Genomic DNA, 15,589 nt, shown 5'->3' with positions numbered 1-15,589 from the left:
TTTTTACCCCTCAAATTGCTGGTCTTAATTTTTGTACTTCGCCTAATATCCTGAGGTTCTGGGTTTGAACTCGACTTAGTCAAAAAAAAATTTGCAAGGAAAAGTTTTGTAGTGAAATTAGGCCTATTCGAACAAAAGTTAGGCCTTAAGGCAAACTTTTGCCCAAAATTAGGCCTATTCAGGCAAAAGTTAGGCCTTAAGGCAGAGGTTTCACGAAAAGTCTTGCCTTGAGAAATTCTTTTTTTCTTTGACTAAGCGGGGGTTCAAAACCAGAACCTTAAATATTTTCGGCCACTTTTTTAAGCGAAGGGAAAAAAATTAAAGACCAACAATTTTAGGGATAAAAATTAAAGACCAGTGTTTTACAAGGGCAATCCACACAAAAAAAAAATGATTTAAGTGAGAAATGCTTTCTAATAGGAATTTTTTCATACTCAAAATTGAACCAGATACTTCTAATTAAGGGCGGAAGGATCATATCCATCCCAAGACAACCCATTTTGGTGGTTCGATTTTCGGTTATCCGAGAATATCCCTAAAAATAACAACAACCAAAAAAACATAAAGAAATAAAAAAAAAAAAAGAGGATACATATGTCTTTCTTGAGAAAGTATAAGGGCATAACTAAAAATTAACAACTTCCCCCATTATATAGCACGATAAGTCATCAACACCCAAGCAAACCCTCCTTTCTATATTTCATTTTTCTTCCCTTTCTCTGCGGCTAGGGTTTTAGCTCACTCTTCTCCTCACAAGGTTTGCTCTTTAACCCCCCCCCCTTCAAACCACCCACCCCACCCTCCTAATCTCATTAATGGGTCTCCAGTTTTCTGGCTTTGTGTTAGTATAGTTTTACTTTGGATAATAGTACTGAATGATAACTTGCATTTGAATTGTTGATGGGGTTTTTTGTTTAATTAATTGGATTAGGCTGATGTTAATGGGATCTCAATCTGTTGAAAAAGTTGCAATTTTTGTGAACTTTTGACTGTGTACTCTTCTATAGTAGAACTGTATATATGGTACAATGAATATGTGTTTGCTTTACTGGTTTTTCCTTTCTGTTAGATATTAAACTGTGTCACAAATAGAATATTGAGGCTCTATTTGCTGTCTATGCCCCTAATCTCCTTAATGGGTCTCCACTTTTATGCTTTTCTTGAGTTCTTGTTTTACATATATGTTTCTTTATTTTTATTTGTAGTGTTAGTTTAGTTTTTCTTTGGATAATATTATTGAATGATAGCTTGTGTTGCTGGGGTTTCGATGAATTTCTTTAATTAATTGGATTAGGTTGTGTTTCCTGGATCTTAGTCTGTTGAATAAGTTGCAAGCTTTATAGTACAACTGTGTATTTTGGTACATTGAGGATATGTTTTTTCTTTCTACTAATACTCTATCTGTCCCAAACAGAATGGTGGGTTTGATTTTTGAAGGATGACGCTTCTACTTTTAATGTGAATTTGGACATGACTTTGTAATGTTTTAAATAAAATTTTACATACCTTGGAACTACATAAAAGGAATAAAAGACAATTTTTAACTGTAAGGTAGTTAAGCCATAGTTCAGAAAACTGGTTTACCCCAAAATAATGATGTATTGGTCTTGGTCTTGCCTTTTTAAGTTGGTACCTGCTGTTAGCTCTAACATTTATATTTGGAAGTTACTAATTTTTTACTGTAACGTAGTCAAGCCGTAGTTCAATAAACTGGTTTACCCCAAGATAATGATGTATTGTTCTTGGTCTTGCCTTTGTTAAGTTGGTACCTGTTATTAGCTCTAACATTCATATGCACTTGTGTTTTAAAGTTCTGTATAGAGGCCTTTATTTTTTAGTTTGTGAATTTTCTGGATGTGGTTTAGTGCAGTTTATGGTCTTGGAGGTTGTTACAGATGTATGGAGGCTGATAAAGTGGAATGCAATCATGCCAGTCTCTTGATACTTTTTTAATGTGCGATATTGACTTTTGGTGTTTTTCCTGGACAGATGAATGTAGAAAAGCTACGCAAGATGGCCGGTTCGGTCAGAACTGGTGGAAAGGGTACCATGAGAAGGTCTGTTTAGTTTTCTGTAGTTGCTGTGACTATTACCACATGGAAATGGGTAGTGTTAATGTATTGGGAAAGAATGTATGTGTTTGTTGCTAACTTAAAGGATTTCAGTTAGTTCTGTAACAACCATATAACTAGAAGTATTGATAAGGTACCTTATTTTTCACTTTCATGTTTGCTGAATGACTGCTTCTTATGCAGAAAGAAGAAGGCTGTACACAAGACAACTACAACAGATGACAAAAGACTACAGAGCACCTTGAAAAGAATAGGTGTCAATGCTATCCCCGCTATTGAAGAGGTCAACATTTTCAAGGAGGATGTTGTTATCCAATTCATTAACCCCAAAGGTACAAATATATATGTATATTTCACTTAGTTTAGTCATCGATCATTTTATTGACATTCTAATAACCCCTTCTTTTCCAATTTCAGTTCAAGCATCTATTGCTGCAAACACATGGGTCGTTAGTGGTACCCCCCAGACAAAGAGTAAGTGTTCTACTCTTTTCCTCATGCCTTGGTTTTGCTTGGTAGCTGGTACCTTGTGAATACAACCACAACTTAAACCCTAAAACTATGTCACAAAACAAATTATACTTTGAGATAAAGCATTCTTTTTGTTGGTTTTCCAACATAAGAGTTCTTGATTGTTAGAGGATATGAGCTTCCTTACTGTTTTAACTCCTTTCAATTATGTTTTGGGCACGTGCTACTACTCTTGGAATTGGTAATAAGTTGGTATTGTTTGAACTACGTTCGACCTGATTCTTGCTTTAGCAAGATACGTAGGCAGCCCTACTTTGGGGTTCGGTCTCACCTAAGTAAAAAGAAAAAAAATTGCTTTTCTAAACTTAAATCCAAACAAAGACAAAACGCTAAGGGGTCGTCTGGTAGCTATGAGGGAATTTATGTATTATTTTATGCGGGTATTAGTTATGTGTGGTTTAGGTATTCATGTATTAGCCATTCCACCTTTTGCCCTGGAAATACATAGATTCCCTCATAACTTATACATGTATTAGTTATGCGTGTTTCTAAATTGCAGACCAAACACCGTACCAATTTTATACATGAATAACTCACCTCATAACTAGCTACCAAACACAGTATTACTTATGCAGGATTTTAATACATGAATAACTTACTACTAACAAGCTACCAGACGACCCCTAAGTGATTTCTGCCCATTTGTCCTATTGTTGTTGGTGGATAGACTTACCTAGTACCTGATGTTGGTAGGAGGTGGCAGGTATCCCCTGGAATTAGTCTAGGTGTTCGCAAGCCGGCTCGGACACCATTGTTATAAAAGAAAAAAGTCGGTCTTTGGTTTGTGTGTGTTGCATAATAATATCTAAGCTATATTTCTTTCCTCGTGCAGAATTGCAGGATATTCTTCCTCAGATTATTCACCAGCTGGGTATGTGATAATTTTTGGTTCTACACTATAGTTGTGACAAAAGCTTGAACAGTTAAACGTGTGTTTTGACTATTTATTGGAAACGCAATTTTCAGGTCCTGATAATTTGGAGAATTTGAAGAAGTTGGCTGAGCAGTTCCAGAAGCAGGCACCTGGTGGTGCTGCGGGTACAGATGCAGTTGAAGGTGCTGCGGTAGCACAGGAAGATGATGATGAGGTACCAGAACTTGTGGCTGGTGAAACTTTTGAAGCTGCTGCTGAGGAGGGTCACACTTCCTAAGTTTTTGTTGAATTCCCTTTTACTTTCTGTGTTTTGATATCAGATTTTACCTTTTAGCTTTTGAGTGTTCTATTTGAATGTCTATTTGTGACACATCTCAAAAGAATTTTTAAATGCTTTTAATAGTAAGCTACTTCGCAATTCAAAGCCTACTCATCTATGTTAGTATGCCTATTCTTCTATGTTAGAGTAGTATTGGTTGTTCTATACAAGCTAGTCTTTAGTAAGAATGTGATTACATAAATCTGCTTTTGACGTGAATATGGGAAGACTTTCTGCCTTTTGCCTATGTCCTCAGTCTCTGTCTAAAAGCTGAGGCCAATGTATCTGAATTTCATTACTGAGCTTACCAACTCAGGTTAAGCAGTATCAGTTCTGAACTTGCTTTGCCTAGAGTGCTCTCAAGCAGTGACTAATCAATTTATTAGTTGCAACTGCAGCATTTAGTTTTGGTTGGTTTTATGGATCTGGCCTTCACTTCTTATTTTGAGGATTTATTATAGGTATTTGAACAGTTATTTTTCCATCCAGTAGTAGGTATTTGCTTTGGGTGCGAAGTAGTACCACTTTGTGAGTTAAGCGCTCTCTATTAAAGGGAGACTCTATTTCCGGCTTAAACCTGAGATGAGCTTGAGACTTCTAGTTAAAGATTGAGGGATGCTTATCATACTACAACAATCGCACTAGTACAAACTGTTTTGAAGTAGCTCGTTAACTTTGTTGCAATTCATCTTCTCTCTAAATTAGGGTTTCTGGTTATGCTTTACAGAAGCTCAATGGCATCCTTCAGCAACTCGTTAAATACCATGTATATCATGGTTGATAATGCATAAGAAATTCTGGGATTTTAAGTGCAAGTTTTAAAGCAAATAAGGAAGACTCCAAGCTTAATAACAATTATTTTTCAAAGAAATCCGTTGATTCCAATGAATTACTTGTTCCCAACGTTTTAGATCTCGAGGTTAAATGAAATTATCAAGAAAACAGAATAGTAGAATTGGAAGAGAACCTTTCTTTCCACGGGTAGGGTAAGGCTCGTTTCACTTTTGAGTATATTTAGGTAACAAAGAAATAAGTTTCCTCAACGTTTTAATACAATGCAAACAAGTGTTAGCTGATTTTAAACGTAAATATATCAAAAGATGCTTACAAACCTACCAAACACCCTATAAAACGTAACATGTCTGCACTATCAGGCCATAGAATGTCTTTGCTTTGACTTTTCGTGCTCCTTTTATACGAGTACATTTGTTTAAACAATCAAATCATTATGATCTACACTGCATGTAATAAGCATGAATTAGTAACCTGAAAAAAATAGTTAATTGAGCCTCTTATCTATTTTCATTGAATGACGGCAGAGAGCAACTCACACTGAATTAATTACCCCACATTAAATCACACTAATGATGTAAAATCCTGTCACAGGGAAGGATTCCAAAGCTAAAAGTATCATGTAACTAATTCTTTAGACGTATAACTTAATATATATGAGTGTGACGATTGACAATACTATTACTTAGCATCATTTTGCAGATTAACAAATATTTGTCCAACTTCACAGTAGAAAACAAGGTACATTGCGAAGACCTACTTGTATCTAAGAGGTCACATTACATTCAAAATTTTGAATACTGCAAGATACTCATGTACCCACATTTCGAGTTTGCACTTCGAGCATTGCGCCTATTAACATAACGAAACTGATCTATTATAAAAGGTTACAATCTTGTACATTCTATTTCGTTTTAAGTCCTACAGAAGATTGAAAACTATACATGTATATTCCGGAAAAAAAAATGAATTCTGCTTCTATATTTGCCTCGAACAACCTCCTTATTTGTCTTTGTTGATTTGTCAAAAAAAGGAGGAACACAATTTTAGGAAGAAAAAAAAAAAAAGGGATATGAAAAATCACCTTTTCTCCTTTAACTCTGCAACAGGTACAAAGACAATCAATGTTTCATCTAAACTAGAAGCTTCCGCTCTTCTACCTCTGCAACTTGGAAACCTTAGTAAAAAGTCCTGGAGTCTTGCTATTTTGTCCTTGATCCGACAAAGCCTTTGCATCTCAGCTTCAGCTTCTTGTATTCTTTCCCTTTCCTTGGAATTGAGTTTTCTCCTTTCTTTTTTTGCCCTCTCTCGCAGTAGTTTCAGGCTCACGTCATCGCCAAATTCTACAAGTGTCTGCTCGTGGAAACAGAAATATTTAGAAGACAAATATAAAGTGCATCCGCCTTTCAACTAGACTTTCTAAGTGAATAATGACTAAAACCAGAAATACATCTGTCTTTCAACTAAAATGAACACTGAACAATAACTAAAAAAGGAATACAGGAGATTCTACCCGTTTAAAATTCTCTAGCAAAAACTGAACTTACTTCTAAAGGTTGAACTTGAAATAGGAAATTGCAAGCAAATTAACCCAAATTCAGGCTTAAAATGGCAGACCAAATAGAACTGCACATTGATTCTCAGCTAAACGTACCTCTACTTTGTCTGTTGACGGTTTTACTGCTTTTTTGTTATGCTTTTTCTTGGAAGGACGGATCACCAAGTTGGCAGTTTCTTCATTAGGTGATTTCGCAAGATCTTTAGGTGCCGTGGCTACATTTTCTTCTGCATCACTTGACAAAATATGATCTGCAGGTTCACCCGTTACAGTCTCAGGTATGCATTCTACTGATGTTGTAGGACTAGTAACTTGGCACAGTTTTGTGCTCTCAGCCTGCTGAAATTCAGGGGTTAATGACATTGCCACCACATAAAGGAAAAAGAAAAAGTTACAAAAAGAACTGATAATATGATAATGACAAGCTGATGTAATCATCACCATGATCATAATAGGAACAAAAATGGCATGAGACAAGGTTCTGAGAAACTTAAGCAGTGAAGACACCTGTAGTCTTAGCTCAATCCTTACCTTTCTAGCTTTAAGGGCCATATACCGTGCATTCTTGAACCATTTGTTCACCTAGAAATAGCATGTAAAAGACAAATAAGCAAATGGCAACAAAATATAAAGCTAGCACATTAACATAGCTTCCACCAACCTATCTCTCACAGGCATCTCAAGAGACTTAAGGTTTAGGATTTGGACAACATTATTAAAAACTTAATAATAAAATAGATCATCATGCTTCCACCTCCCAATTCTCTTCCTCCCTCACTTTCCCCCTATTATGTGAGCAAAAGCATGTAACTATCCTAAGAGCATACAATTTGTATCCAAAACATGTAACAAAATCAGTTGTTGCTAGGGTAACACTTAAAACTTTGTGAACTAATTAACCAATTAAGTTGCCAATTTCTAACAGTTCTGACTATACATGTTAGCTCAAACTTCCCAGGTGTCTATCGACAAATCACAATTACCATTACCTTCTCATATTCAATACCCAGCTGCTTGGAGAGGTTCACCCGCACTTCTCTAGATGGAAGTTCATTCTCAGCAAATACACGGCGAAGTTCCTGGTAAAGCTCAGAAGTATTGAGCAGTGAGAATACTGTAAAAAGATGCTTCCTCTTTGATGTTAACAACGAATAATGCAAAGAAGCATGTCTACCTCGACTGCATCAGGAGGAATCCTAAATATTTCTCTCTTGGCTGGTCTACCACAAGACTCTTTTTCCAGTTCATTCGCTATTTTTTCTGGACAACTTCTCTCACTTTCAAAGAGGGTTATAAGGGTGCTTGCAGCATCTGATTCAGACTCCTTCCGTCTACGCTTTCTTTTACCTGGACCCCAATCTTCGTCTTCACTATTTTGCTCAATCCCAGGAACATGCTTTCCAAACATTTCCTGTGCCACAAATAAGAGCATCATTCATTTCTTGTTAGCAGCAGGCAGTAGAAAGTCAAGAGCACTTTTGGACACTAACGTGTACTCACATCATTTAACTTGATGTAATCAACAGCTTTTCTCAGTCTGGGGCCAGATAGAACTTCGAAGTCAGTTTCCTCATAATCCATCCTAGCAATTTGTTCAGACAAATAATCTTTTCCACTGCTTCCGTCTTCTGGCTTTCCTGTTAAAGCTAACAATTCATCCTCAAGTGATCCAAATATGCTTCCACTGCTTGCTTCACCGGAAGAATCACTCTCAAAGCTATCAGTACTACTACTGTGACTATTCGCAACTTTTTCGGGATCATAGTCATCATCTTTGGAGTCATCAGATGGCCAGTCTTGTTCTGGGCATACCGATGACTCCCCATCTTCGGGCAGAAGAGCTTCTTCCTTAAAGATATCCTGTATTAATCAAATAGATATGTCATCATTAAGTACTGATCAATAGATAATTCTTGGAGGGGTGAAAAATGTTTTTGTGGAGGGTACAACAGTAGATCATTCAACCTCCCAATTACAGTCCACAGCAAAGTGGGTGCCAAGATGAGCATTTGTTGCTTCTATTATTTCCATTTTACACTTGCAAAATTTGCAAAACCATCCTTCATCACCCGGCGGTACTGCAAATTATCAATTCTTTTGGAATAAGTTTTCATGAATAAAATATCAGCCAACAGCCATTTAGCTCTAAACAAAAGTTCTGCTCTGCATAGGCAGTGGAAGAGGAGGGAGCATTGGAAGCACATTCAAGCTAACTTACTATTTTCCGTTGATAGTGGAGGATCAATACATTTTTGATGGAAGGCGCAGTTGCATGTACCATCACAAAGTATGATATCATTGTCAGGGAAAGCTTCCTGCAATTTGCATTTGGCACAGATAATCTGAAAATAAAACAGGAAACTTTGAACTCCACATCCGAGTTTTAAGAGCGTAGGGAAAAAGTTGAGAAACTATAGAAGTCTCTGCAAGAAAAAATATGAAATAAGTGCAATAAACATAAAAGAGAATCAGCCATCACGGTACCGGGTGACATGCAAGTGTTAACAAACAGTCAAAAGACAAAAACACTTTGTGATAGGATGCTTACATGTTCATGATGGACAGATCCATCTGGAGCAATAGCAGAATCGTCAATCTGCCCAGCAGAGCTAAGCAAATCCAGCCGGTGAACTATCTCCCTTATTCCAAGCTTGCATTTTAATATTTGCTTCTTCGCTCTTTGTAGTTCTCTTTCTGGCCTAATTTTTTCTCGACTGCATGAAAAGACGAAAAAATGGTCAAATTAGCTGCTCACTTGAAGGATAAAGTTACACTAGCATTTACATATTGAACTTGTGTAAATAGGCCACAGCTTGGAAATGCTCCTTTCCTTTTGTGCTGATTCTACTGTTGAGGGTTAAATTTTAGGGTAGCCACTTGTCTAGTCGACAACATTCGGATTGCAGGACAGAAAATGAGGGGCATCGGAATTGTTACCCTACTTTTAAACATAAACATAAATACATCTCCTGGGCTGGAAAAATACTGTATCATGTTTTCTCTAGTCATATACAAAATCATTGCTGAATTCAGATCCATATTAAAGCGTAAGTGTCTACAACTCTTCTTTTCATTACTTAAGTAATAAATGAAATAATCCTCTCTGTCCCAATATTATATTTGATGCATCATGTCTCTTAAGTTGAATCCCCTTGGCTTCTTCGTGTGTTTACTGCTTTATATTTTGACTCCCCTTAGTGAAAATCCTGACTCCACCACTAGGTGGAAGATTCTGAGGTGATGATTGCATATCGTATTTCGGAGTCTGGATGGAATTTTCATTAGTCTGATTGGGAAATTTTTGGCTGAAGTAGATGAGTTTATTCAGAAAATACAACAACAACAACATACACAGTGTAATCCCACAAGGTGGGGTCTGGGGAGGGTAATGGTTTATTTAAAAAATGAACTTACTAATTCTGGACAAAAACAAAGATTCCATCCAGTGGTTAGCCTGCAAATATGGGGTCTACACTGTTAAATCCTTTTACACTATGATGTAGAAGTAAAAAGGATAATTATGACAATCTTTGGCCTTGAAAAATTTATGCCTAAGAAGGTTGCTTGTTTTGGTTGGTTGGCTACACATGCTACCTGCTTAACTCAAGATAAATTGCAAAAGATAGGCTACATTATGTGCAGTAGATGTGCTTTAGGTGAGAACTCCTCTGAGACAGCAGATCACATTTTTCTCCATTGTAATTTTACATGGCAGATATGGACTCTATTGTTGACTATCTATGGATTATGTTGGGTGAAACCTTAAACCTTCATCAGCCTATTAAGCTACTAAAGGTCATCGAATGCTGGAAGGAATCAAAAGAAGACTTGGATATCAATCCCTTTATGCATTACTCGTACTGTAGTATGTGTTTTGAAGAAAAAAGAACATATATCTTTGGGTAAGAGTAGATCTATTCGTAATTTGTATTAATGGAGAAAAGGAAGTATTGTTTTTAATTTGAGTGCAGGACTAGTTAGCTTCTATGAATTTACAACGTAAAACAAGTCCAGCTTTGCTATATTTGCTGCACTACCATATTGGTGCTGTGTTATCAATAAATTCTTACCTTACAAAAAAAAAAAAAAAAGCACACATAAAGGGTAACTTCAGAATAAGTGGCACAAGATAGTTTTGACATGTCATACGTGATCTCTAGACGAATAGGTCAAACACTATGATGATTGAAATTGCTGAAAAAAGGACGAAATAGGCCTAAACTCACATTGATGAAAAGTTTTGTCAATACACATAAATCTCTGAAAAGATGTGTGAACTTGGTAATAACAGAACAAAATGGAAGAAAAGAATTTATAAAGGATATATCAATTAATTAGGACTAAGTTTTTAGCTGTTGTTGATACATTTACATACGGTAAATTGCTAATCGGAAGCATTTTTACTTGGGTTGGAGATTTATATGTCAGTGTAAAATAAGTGTGAGATTTAGAGAATCTATAGCTTTACAAGTCTCTAATTTGTCTTAAAATACAAGTTATTGAGTATTAGAATGAAAGGGCACATTAGAGGAGAATGGTTATAGAGGATTCATATAATCGACTATAACTAGTTTGATATAGAAGTGTAGTTGTTGCTGTACTGAAGCTAGATTCTGTCAGTAGTAATTCTCATTTGCTAACGGGCCCCAATAATTCCAAGCATTAAAGTGTCGTAGGAAGACTTGAGTTAATTGCCTTTGTTACTTGTTGGTCATGAAACCCTACCTTCAAGAGCCCATAGTAATAAATTCTGAAAGCAGGTACAGCCCAGCTGATTTCCCAAAATAAATACCACAACAATGTAAGAGACAATAAAATTGCATGGAAGATGATAAACTTTATAGTTGTATCAAGTGGCTACCCTTATGTTTTTCTTCTTCTTCTTCTTCTCTCTTTTAATACCATTATCTACTTTTAAATAGTGTTAACATTTTTCTCATAACTATTACAATATCGTGCAACTCAAAACTCAAACAGGACAGTCTTTCACACTATTTGAACTAACTTTACATTTATATCTAAAATCAATAGTTGGTCTGACTTTTTCCAGTTTTATATCAAAATGGTACATCTTTTCGACTCTCAATAATTAAAACCGTACAGAGCTCAATTTTTTTCCTGCTGAATCTCTTACTAAAGCAATAGCGATATTAGCATAATAACTTTAGAGCACAAGACAAGTTTCAGAAAATGACCTAGGAACACTTATTAGATCAGTGCATTCAACTAAAAGCTTAGAGCAAAAGGTTGAAACTTTTTAATTAATAGTTACTCCCTCTGTTTCAATTTGTCTGTCTTACTTTCCTTTTTAGTTTGTTTCAATAAGCATGTCTCTTTCCTAATTTGACAACTCTTTGATTCCAACATCCCACATAGCATGTTAAAGACCACAAAATTACAGGACATTTTGGTACATTAAACATATCTTTAGTTTAAGACCACAAGATTCAAAAGTCTTCTTTACTTTCTTAAACTGCTTGACCAGTCAAACTAAGACACATAAATTGAAACGGAGAGAGTAACAAGGAAACAACTCCATCAAACATGCATATTTGTCACACCTACAACCATGCAGACGAAACAATTTTAGTTGTACAATTTGTTTCTTCAGTTTCTTACCATTTGAGGAGCAAAACAGTTAAGATATCGGTATCGAGTCTCTAAGCAAGATGAATAAATCTATGTATATCTATGTCGATACGAGGGATAAGGTACACACCTCTGACCTTTCCAGCCTTCTGCAGAATAAGCATCAATAAGATTCTGCTCTAGCTTCATCTTGATCAAGAGGTATCTTGTTCTCCTTTGTAAACGTGAAACATCATCTGGATCTTCATTATGTTTTCTTCTCCTTTTTCTTCTCCTTCTCTTTAACTTTTCAGACCCAATATCCACGTTGTCATGTTCTAACTTCGACAATTTAGCTTTTTGCGGAATTTCTTTCTTGAGTATGTTTTTTCCAGAACAGCACTTCTCCTTACCTTCACCAGCAGCTGTTCTCTTTGACGACGATGCATGAGTAGCCCTTCCATGAGATTTTGATTTCAGCTTCGATCTCGTTTTCTCTAATCTTCTCAACACATTTTTTACTTGTGATGAGCGCGCAACCGCTTTATGCATATCTTTATCTGTTTTTCCAGGCATAGTAGCTTGTTGTGTGACATAAAAAGTCCTGCAAGGGCAAAAAGAATCAATGATCAATAACCTCTAAGACAACGCAAGAAGGCAGATGAGGTCTTTTTTTTTTTTTTACATGTAGTTAATATATGCCACAACATATATTGACCGAAAAGAGGAAGAAGAAAAAGAAAAGAAAGGAAAGCTGCCGAGTAAATCATAGTTCACTAGGAAGCACAAGTGCAATATACCTAGGTATTAGGAGACTACCAAAAATCTGAAGAGCCTTAAAATGTGCGTTTTCATCCCCATGAGAATCTTTCTACTACAGGGAAGAAACATCTATGTTAAAATTGTTAACTTTTCTCGACTGAAGCAGCTGTCAATAAAGCAAATACCAAGATATGCACAGAGTTAACTCTACTCTAAACATTGAGAAGTATGATGACTCAGCTAATGAAGAAAGGTGAATTATGCTTAACTGAATAATGAAGAAAAGAATCAACCTTTTTGAAAATAAAAGATAAACTTACTATTAGAACAAAACTAGTTTACCCTTGGATCAAAATGGGTATGAGATATCAGAGAACTGTACTGAAACTTTGATGGACAATTTGACATGCCAATGGATAATGACTGTTCATTGGTGGACTTCTGTTTTTCTAATTCTTTTCTTCTGATATACAGTTCCAATTGATTAATTGGGGAAAAAGTTGAAATGGGTATTGGCTTTCACCAAACAAGATCCAATCTTTCAATCAACTCTTCCCAAATAAACCCCGGTTTTCAAGTTATTACAAACCCGGTTCCACTCCCAATTAGGCACTCTATGCACAACCAGAAAAAGCTCAATGCATTCAAGAAGCACATAACACTTTAACAGTACTGATCCATGTATCACCTGTTATAATAACAAAAGGTGAAAATATTTCCAAATACCCAGAAAAAGCTTGAACAAGAATTCTCAAAGAAACCAACACACATATACACAGAAAAAGACTCCAATTTTTCAACTAATGATCAACTAGGCACACACTAGCACATTCAAGAAAACACAAAATAGCTTACACTATTGATCCAAGTAACAGTTCAGTCCAAGATAACAAGATGGAAATTTGGCAAATACCCACAAAAGATCCAATCTTTTATCAACTCTTCCCCAAATAAACCCCAATTTTCAATTAGACACTCAAGCTCAATGCATTCAAGAAGCACAAAACACTTCCACTACTGATCCATATATCACTTATTCCAATAACAAAAGGAGAAAATTTTACAAATACCCAGAGAAAACTTAAACAAGAATTCTCAAACAAACCAACAAACACACACATATACACGGAAAAAGACTCCAATTTTCAACTTATGATCAGCCAGTTCCCAACCCCAACTAGTACATTCAAGAAAACACAAAAATCTAAAAACTATTGATCCAACTAACACTTTAATCCAAGATAACAAGATGGAAATTTTGCAAACACTCAGAAAAGACTTAACCAAGAAATCTCAGATAAACCAACAAAGATACAAAATTTCACATCATTAACCAAATGGATATTCTTAAAAAAGGGAGAAACCAACAAACACACACATACACACAGAAAAAGACTCCATGTTTTTTTTTTTTTCAACTGATGATCAACTAGGTACACTCTAATACATTCAATAAAACACAAAATAGCTTACACTATTGATTCAACCAACAATTTAGTCCAAGATAACAAGACGGAATTTTTGCAAACACCCAGAAAAGACTTAACCAAGAAAGAATTCTCAGATAACCAAACAAAGACACAAAATTTTACATAATTAACCAGATGGGTATTCTTAAAAAAGGGAGAAACCAACAAACACACACATACACACAGAAAAAGACTCCATTTATTTCAACTAATGATCAACTAGCCACAGTCTAGTACATTCAAGAAAACACAAAATAACTTAAACTATCGATCCAAGTAACACTTTAGTCCAACACAACAAGATGGAATTTTTGCAAACACCCAGAAAAGAGTTAACCAAGAATTCTCAGATAAACCAACAAAGACACAAAATTTTACATAATTAACCAAATGGGTATTCTTAAAAAAGGGAGAAACCAATAAACACACACATACACACAGAAAAAGACTCCATTTATTTCAACTAATGATCAACTAGCCACACTCTAGTACATTCAAGAAAACACAAAATAACTTAAACTATTGATCCAAGTAACACTTTAGTCCAACACAACAAGATGGAATTTTTGCAAACACCCAGAAAAGAGTTGACCAAGAATTCTCAGATAAACCAACAAAGACACAAAATTTTACATAATTAACCAAATGGGTATTCTTTAAAAAGGGAGAAACCAATAAACACACATATACACAGAAAAGGAATCCAACTTTCAACTTATGATCAGCCAGTTCCCAACCCCAACTAGTACATTCAAGAAAACACCAAAATCTAAAAACTATTGATCCAACTAACACTTTAATCCAAGATAACAAGATGGAAATTTTGCAAACACCCAGAAAAGAGTTAACCAAGAATTCTCACATTGACCAACAAAGACACAAAATTTCACATAATTAACCAAATGGGTATTCTTAAAAAGGGGAGAAACCAACAAACACACACATATACACAGAAAAAGACTCCATTTTTTCAAGTAATGATCAACTAGGTACACTCTAGTACATTCAAGAAAACACAAAACAACTTACACTATTGATCCAAGTTAACACTTTAGTCCAAGATTTGCAAACACCCAGAAAAGAGTTAACCAAGAATTTTCAGATAAACCAAACAAAGACACAAAATTTCACATAATGAACCAAATGGGTATTCTTAAAATAGAAAGAAAACAAAAGGGCTAACCTTAACATGGAAGAGAAGAAAGATCTGAAGAGTAGTACATGCCACTAGGCTTTTTGAATGCAGAAATGCCAACTTTTTGCTCTTGTGAATTTGGATTAAGGAAGTACTTATTTTTAGTTTAGTGCTTATAATTATTCAATCATAAATTAAATCAAGGGAATAATAGTAGTACTTCGTTTATTGTTCAAATATTAGTACTTTTCACTAATAATTATTCATAACTTTCCCATTCTGTTTGTTTCTTTTCTTAAATTGCTTCAAAATATTTTTTATTTTATTTTTTAAACCATATTCAGTATCACTATATCTAATTAAATCAAGTTCATTTATATATGACAAAAAATATGTTTTACAAAATGAAATTGAGACTTGCCTCTTGAGTTTGACAGTTTGTCCGAGCGTAAGAAGGGCAGTCGGTTTATTTTCTTAATAAATTAAAAGATCATTTATGTCGATTTGTT

The 15,589-nt window shown here is 35.3% G+C and overlaps 2 protein-coding genes across 4 annotated transcripts; one reads left to right on the top strand and one right to left on the bottom strand.

Moving 5' to 3' along the window:
- The first annotated feature begins 606 nt into the window (after positions 1–606).
- On the top strand, positions 607–3,906 carry LOC132040401 (nascent polypeptide-associated complex subunit beta-like). The gene is made up of 6 exons (XM_059431036.1): positions 607–757; positions 1,990–2,057; positions 2,256–2,404; positions 2,490–2,546; positions 3,436–3,474; positions 3,570–3,906. Exons 2-6 carry the CDS (start codon positions 1,990–1,992, stop codon positions 3,752–3,754), a joined length of 498 nt encoding a protein of 165 aa, XP_059287019.1. The 5' UTR covers positions 607–757; the 3' UTR covers positions 3,755–3,906.
- A 1,124-nt stretch (positions 3,907–5,030) lies between these two features.
- Positions 5,031–15,283, bottom strand: LOC132040400 (pathogenesis-related homeodomain protein). 3 transcript variants are annotated; one of them, XM_059431035.1, is made up of 12 exons: positions 15,129–15,283; positions 11,866–12,318; positions 8,695–8,860; positions 8,365–8,488; positions 8,112–8,224; positions 7,647–8,006; positions 7,321–7,557; positions 7,136–7,225; positions 6,670–6,728; positions 6,243–6,408; positions 5,673–5,941; positions 5,031–5,440 (listed from the first exon to the last, which is right to left on the bottom strand). In XM_059431035.1, the coding sequence occupies exons 1-12, from the start codon at positions 15,134–15,136 to the stop codon at positions 5,374–5,376; spliced, it is 2,112 nt and encodes a 703-aa protein (XP_059287018.1). In that variant the 5' UTR covers positions 15,137–15,283; the 3' UTR covers positions 5,031–5,373. The 3 variants fall into 3 exon arrangements, with proteins under 3 accessions (XP_059287018.1, XP_059287016.1, XP_059287017.1); XM_059431033.1 differs by having other exon boundaries at positions 6,243–6,482; positions 6,678–6,728; XM_059431034.1 differs by lacking the exon at positions 5,031–5,440 and having other exon boundaries at positions 5,444–5,941; positions 6,243–6,485; positions 6,678–6,728.
- Positions 15,284–15,589: the final 306 nt, after the last annotated feature.

Source organism: Lycium ferocissimum, chromosome 12 (assembly GCF_029784015.1).
Source record: "Lycium ferocissimum isolate CSIRO_LF1 chromosome 12, AGI_CSIRO_Lferr_CH_V1, whole genome shotgun sequence".
Taxonomy (NCBI): Eukaryota; Viridiplantae; Streptophyta; class Magnoliopsida; order Solanales; family Solanaceae; genus Lycium; species Lycium ferocissimum.
Note: the sequence above shows the minus strand (reverse complement) of the source record. Positions and strands in the feature narration are given on the sequence as shown.